The 6,235-nt window shown below is 60.6% G+C and overlaps 1 protein-coding gene across 1 annotated transcript; it reads left to right on the forward strand.

Annotated features, from left to right (window-relative positions):
• Positions 1-120: 120 nt before the first annotated feature.
• SPR (sepiapterin reductase) lies at positions 121-3,430 on the forward strand. Its single transcript, XM_064419280.1, has 3 exons — positions 121-655; positions 1,462-1,752; positions 2,464-3,430. Exons 1-3 carry the CDS (start codon positions 121-123, stop codon positions 2,652-2,654), a joined length of 1,017 nt encoding a protein of 338 aa, XP_064275350.1. The 3' UTR covers positions 2,655-3,430.
• Positions 3,431-6,235: the final 2,805 nt, after the last annotated feature.

The raw sequence follows: 6,235 nt of genomic DNA on the forward strand, positions 1-6,235 counted from the left end.
AATCAGAGCCGGCGGCGCTCCCCGCGCGCTCGGAGCGGCCATTCACAAAGCGGCGGGGGCATGAATGGGGCGGGTCACGTGGGCAGGCGCGTTCCCACGCCCCCTCCGCTGGGTTCCGGGATGGAGCCGGCACCGGGAGCGGGGTCGGGATCGGGAGCGGGGTCAGGATCGGGATCGGGGTCGGGGTCAGGATCGGGGTCGGGGTCAGGATCGGGGTCGGGATCGGGATCGGGATCGGGATCGGGATCGGGGTCGGGATCGGGACCGAGACCGGGACCGGCACCGGGGCGCTGGGCCGCCACCGCCTGCGTGGTGACCGGCGCTTCCCGCGGCTTCGGCCGCAGCCTGGCGCGGCTGCTGGCGCCGCAGCTCGGGCCCGGCTCGGCGCTGCTGCTGCTGGCGCGCTCCGCGGACGCGCTGGCCGAGCTGGCGACCGAGCTGCGCGCCGGGGCCACCGGCAGCGACACCCGCAGTGACACCGGCAGCGACACCGGCAGTGACACCCGCAGTGACACCGGCAGTGACACCGGGCTGCGGGTGCAGTGCGTGGCCGCTGACCTGGGCTGCGAGCAGGGGCTGCGCAGGGCGGGCGCTGCCCTGCGGGAGCTGCTGCAGGACGCGTCCTTCGGCCGCCTGCTCCTGGTCAACAACGCCGGTACGACACGGCTGTCCCCGCCTGTCCCCTCCCCGAGCCGCTGCCCTCCTTCCCCGGGGCAGCCCCGCCTGGTTCCGGCTGAGCCGGGGCTTGCTCCGGGCTTGGGGTGCCGGCAAATAACCCGAAAGGGAAAAGGAGCTGCGGGGGTTTCCCCCTGTCCCGCTGTGGGTTTATTAAAGGAATTCATTTGGGGGTCCCTGGCAGTGCTTTGCTGCTCACAAGGTTTTGCTGTGCCGGTTGCCCTCCTGCACCTCTCATCCCCCTGCTCCCCAAATCCAAACCTTCACACTTGCAGCCCCACCTCGTGGGTCCCTCCTGGTGCCTGTTATGCCTTGGGAGCCCTTTTGCCCATTATGGCTGTAAATCACCCCTGGGTGCCATAAAGGTGCCAGGATTTGGGGCTGCACTGCCACGGGACCTGCAGGAGGGCCGTGGTGGCCCTTGGGGACACTGTGCTCCAGGTTGGCAGCTGTTTGTGTCGGCAGAGGGGTGGCAGGGCAGCTCCTGTCCCCTGTCTGGGTCAGTGTGACCCGAAATGGGCCGGGCTGGGCTCCTCAGGCTGCTGTGGGAGCTGGCAGGGGCCGGCCCCAAAGCTCTGCAGGTGTTGGGTGTGGAATGTGGCAGCCAGAGGGATCTGCTGAGGGGTTGATCCTGTCTCTAACTCATTTTTCCATCTTTTTGGAGGTGTCCCAGGCCAGGCTGGACCTGGGGCTTGGAGCACCCTGGGCCAGTGGAAGGTGTCCCTTCCATGGCAGGGTGCTGACAGGACATTCCTTAAGATCCCATCCCACATTTGCAATTCCCAGGCTCCTTGGGAGACATCTCCAAATCCTTCCTGGACCTCACCGACCTGGAGGAGATCAACACCTACTTCTCCTTCAACATCAGCTCGGCGCTCTGCCTGACCTCCACGGCCCTGAGGGCCTTTGGGGCACGGCCTGGCAGCAGCAGGACCGTGGTGAACATCTCCTCCCTGTGTGCCCTGGAGCCCTTCCCCAGCTGGGCTCTGTACTGCTCCGGGAAGGCTGCCCGGGATATGATGTTCCGTGTGCTGGCGCTGGAGGAGCCCGGGCTCCGTGTGCTCAGCTATGCCCCGGGTGAGGAGAGCAGCTCCCTGCTGCCTGGCCACCTTCTCCTGCCTTTGGGATGGGCATTCCTGCAGCCCAGCCCTGCTCCTGCCCCCCCAGCCCCCAGCAGCAGAGTGGGGGGCTGGTTCCCTGTGCTGGGTGCAGCAGCTGGACTCAAACTCCATCTCCCAGCCAGCTTTTCCATCAGGATTGTGGAATTCCAGCCTGGGTTGGGGGGGAAGGGACTTGAAAACCCATCCCATCCCATCCCATCCCATCCCATCCCATCCCATCCCATCCCATCCCATCCCATCCCATCCCATCCCATCCCATCCCATCCCATCCCATCCCATCCCTGGGTACAGACACCACCTGCCACTATCTCGATGCCCAACCTGGCCCTGGGCACTGCCAGGGATGCAGGGGCAGCCACAGCCAATCTGGGAATTCCAGCCCAGCCCCTGCCCACCCTCCCAGCCAGCAATTCCTTGCCAAGATCCCAGCCCAATCTCCCCTTGGCCAGTGGCAGCCATTCCCTGTGTCCTGTCCCTCTGTCCCTTGTCCCCAGTCCCTCTGCAGCTCTCCTGGAGCCCCTGCAGGGATTCTAAGGATTCCCTGGATTTTTCCCTTCTCCGGGGGAACATTCCCAGCTCTCCAGCCTGGCTCCAGAGGGAAGAACAAGCCCTGGATGTTCCTTTCTCCCGAAGTGATTTTTTGGGTGATTTTTTTCCTTTTCCCCAGGGCCTCTGGACACAGACATGCAGCTCCTGGCCCGGACCAGGACTGGGGACCCTGGGCTGCGCCGGCGCTTCCAGAGGCTGCAGGAGCAGGGGCAGCTCATCGACAGCTCCGTGTCAGCCCAGAAGCTGCTCCGGCTCCTGCAGGAGGATTCCTTTCCCTCGGGAGCACACGTGGATTTCTTTGACATCTGAGCTCCTCCACAGTTCCCTCCCTGCTTTGCTTCCAGCTGAGCCTTTCCCTGGTGCCTCCAGCGGGACCTTGTTCAAATCCCAGGATTTGGGAAGCTTTAAGGACGCCTCTGTGTGCCTCTTGGTGCCCTTTTGGGGCTGGGCAGCAGCTCCTGCTGCTGAGCCCCCGCTGCCAGGGGCTGCAATCCCTCTCTCCCGGGGATTTGGGGTGGCTGTCCCCATGGAATGGCCCTGAAGGCTCAGACTCAGCAGTCTGTGGGAGCCAAAGGCACACGAGGGCTGTGTCCCCGTGTGTGTGTCCCCTTGGTCCCCAGGGAGCCATTCCTGGGGCTGGGCTGCATTCTGGGTTGGACAGAAAAGCCTCTCCCGGTGCTTTTCCCACAAAAACCACCAGGAGAGGGAGCTGCCTTGGAGGAGCTGGGAATTTTGGGAGCCTGGCTGGGGTCACCAGCTCGCAGAAACCTGAGCAAAGGTCACAGCAAAGGCACAGCCCTGAGTTCCTGCCCTGCTCCCCTTGCAGGTTTTGGGTCCAAGCCTTGCTTTGGGGTTTCAGCCCCTTTTAACTATTTGTGGATTTTTTTTTTTTTGTCATTTTTCCATCAGATTCCAGCAGGCACAGACACACAGAGACTTTTCCTTTGGAAAGCTGGTACAGAGAAGTTGTTTTGAAGCCCTGCGTGCCCTGGAAATGCCCAGTGCCCCTCTGTGCCCCCTCCACCCCAATTTTGTCCCCCTGGCTCTCCATTAAAATGTTAAAATCATTAAAATCATGAAGCCTGTCTGCTCTGGGGTTTCTGCTGTGCCTCTGAGGGTGGGTGAATTCCTGCCAGGGAGGGAGGAGGGTCCTGGCTTAAGCACTGGCTTCACCAGAATTCCCTCCTGGAGCCCTGTCCTCCCCTCTCGGAGCCCTTTCATTAATTCTGTGCTCATTTAATCCTGCCAAGCTCCTAAATCCCTCCTCCCCAGGCAGCCCTGCTGCCTGCTTTCAGCTTTGCTCCCTGCCTGGGACACTTTCATTAACAAAATCCCTCTGCAGCTCCCAGCCCTGGCATGGGAATGTTGCTGTGGGATTTGATTCCCGCTGGGTTTATGGGGCTGGGAATCCTCCCTGGGCTGGCTGCTGCTGAAGTATCCCCCTCTCCTCACCTGCATTCCTGGGGTTTTCCCGTCCCTTCTGGAGCAGGAATATTTTGGGATCTGGCTCTCTGCATAAAATAATCCCAGAGCTTCCCAGGATCCCATCTCTTCCTGTCCTCTGGCATTCCCTGTGTCCTGTCCCTCTGTCCCTTGTCCCCAGTCCCTCTGCAGCTCTCCTGGAGCCCCTGCAGGCCCTGCCAGGGGCTCTGAGCTCTGCCTGGAGCCTTCCCTTCTCCAGGGAACATTCCCAGCTCTGCCAGGCTGGCTCCAGAGCAGCTCCAGGGTCTCCTGTGACCCTGCTGGGACAGGTCCACATCCCCTGTGCTGGCCCTGGGTCATTTTCAGGAACAATTCAACAGGTACCAACATCCCCTGGGTACCAACACCCCCTGGGTGTCACCATTCCTGGGTGTCAGCATCCCCTGGGTGCTGGAGCCCTGGTCACTGAGAATTCCAGACTTTCTGTGCTGCCAGGCTCTGACCCCCAGGAGAACACTGCACTGACCTGAGGCCGTGGAGAGGCTTCCAAAATGGAATGGGAGAGCTGGGATTGTGGGTGTGGGGTTTGATAGAAGTGTGTGACACACAGGGTGGGAAACTCAGAGTTTGGGGTTTAGAATGTAGCAATAGATACAGAGCAAGAGGGAGGTTTTGGGGCAGAGGCTGGGCCTCCTTCTCCTTCTCCTTCTCCTTCTCCTTCTCCTTCTCCTTCTCCTTCTCCTTCTCCTTCTCCTTCTCCTTCTCCTTCTCCTTCTCCTCCTTCTTCTCCTTCTCCTCCTTCTTCTCCTCCTCCCTGGGTTTGGGTGGTTTTGTGTCATTGGATAAAAAGTCCCCGTTGCAGGCACGGGTGGTTGGTTATTGGGTTAAAAGTAAAAATAATTTTGTGTCATTTCTTATTTGGACAGATTATCCTTAAAAGGCCTTGGAGAGAGAGACAGGGCTCCATTTTTAGTTTAGAGTGAAGTGCTGCAGAGCTCAGGTTTGTGAGGCTGTGACAGAGATAAGAACTGATAAACGGCTGAGTCCCAACACAAAATCCTGTCTCACACATTTAATCCCGACCTTGGAAAAAGAAATTAAGACTCCACACCTGGGTACCAACATCCACCAGGTACCAGCATCCCCCGGGCACAAATATCACCTGGATGCCAACATCCACCAGGCACCAGCACTCCCAGGTGCCAGCAGCCCCTGGGCATCACCACTCCCTGGGTGCCAGCATCCCCTGGGTGCCAAAATCCTCTGGGTGCCAACATCCCCCATAGACCAGCACCTTTAGGTGCCAACATCCCCTGGGTACCAGCATCCCCCTGGGTACCAGCATCCCCCATGGACCAGCACCCCCTGGGTGCCAACACCTCCTGGGTGCCAATATCCCCCAGGTACCAAAATCAACCAGGTACCAAAATCCCCTGGGTGCCAGCATCCCCTGGGTACCAGCATGCCCTGGGTGCCAAAATCCCCTAGGTACCAGCGTCCCTGGGGTACCAAAATCCACTGGGTACCAGCATCACTCCAGGTACCAGGATCCCCTGTGTGCCAGCATCCCCCAGGTACCAAAATCCCCCAGGTACCAAAATCCCCCTATGCCAGCATCCCCTGGGTTCCAACATCCCCCGGGTACCACAATCCCCTGGGTCTCAGCATCCCTGGGTGCCAGCATCCCTGGGTGCCAGCTCTCCCTGGGTTCCGGCGCTCCCTTCCCGCGGAGCCAGCCCGTGCCCCGAGGGCTCTGCTCCATGCAAAGGCCAAATGCCGTGGAATTTTTTCTTTCCCTTTCCCGGCATTTTCAGTCACCGGCTGAGGGCGTCCCGAGACCGCGGAACGGAGCCCGGCCGGAGCGGGAGCTCGGGAATGCCTCTGCGAGAGCAGCGGGGTGTCGGGAGGGGATGGAGCGGGATTCCAGCCCCTCCTGCCCCGCACCGACCCCTTGGGGTCATTTTTTAATTAGGGATCGCGTCCCGCCGCCGGGGGCTTTGCCGGAGGCGCGAGTAGGGGAAATACAAAAGGGTGTTAAAAATAAAGGGGTTTGGAGCTCTGCAGAGCTCTGCCAATTCCCACAGCTCACCTGGGCAGGTGTGTCCCGTGGGGAGCTGTGGGATTTGGGCAGCGCAGTGTCCTGGGTCGGGGGGAACCCTGCAGGGAGCGACCCCAAAATGAGCCAGCCAGGCTCTCCTGCATCCCGGGCAGAGCCAGGGGTTCTGCTCTCCCTGCTGGGAATCCAGGGCAGCTTTCAAGCCCCAAAACCCTCCAGCCCTGGGGTGTCCCCCCAGGCAGTTCTGATTTCCCCCCAAATTCCACAGCTTCCCACCCTGCCTCCTGCAGCCAAACCCTGTGTGGGGCATTTTATCCCTTTTCCTGCTTTTCCCCTTTAACCTCCCCCCAAATTCCACAGCTTCCCACCCTGCCTCCAACAGCAGAACCCTGTGTGGGGTATTTTATCTCTT

This window comes from Passer domesticus, chromosome 4 (genome assembly GCF_036417665.1).
Source record: "Passer domesticus isolate bPasDom1 chromosome 4, bPasDom1.hap1, whole genome shotgun sequence".
In the NCBI taxonomy this organism is placed as follows: Eukaryota; Metazoa; Chordata; class Aves; order Passeriformes; family Passeridae; genus Passer; species Passer domesticus.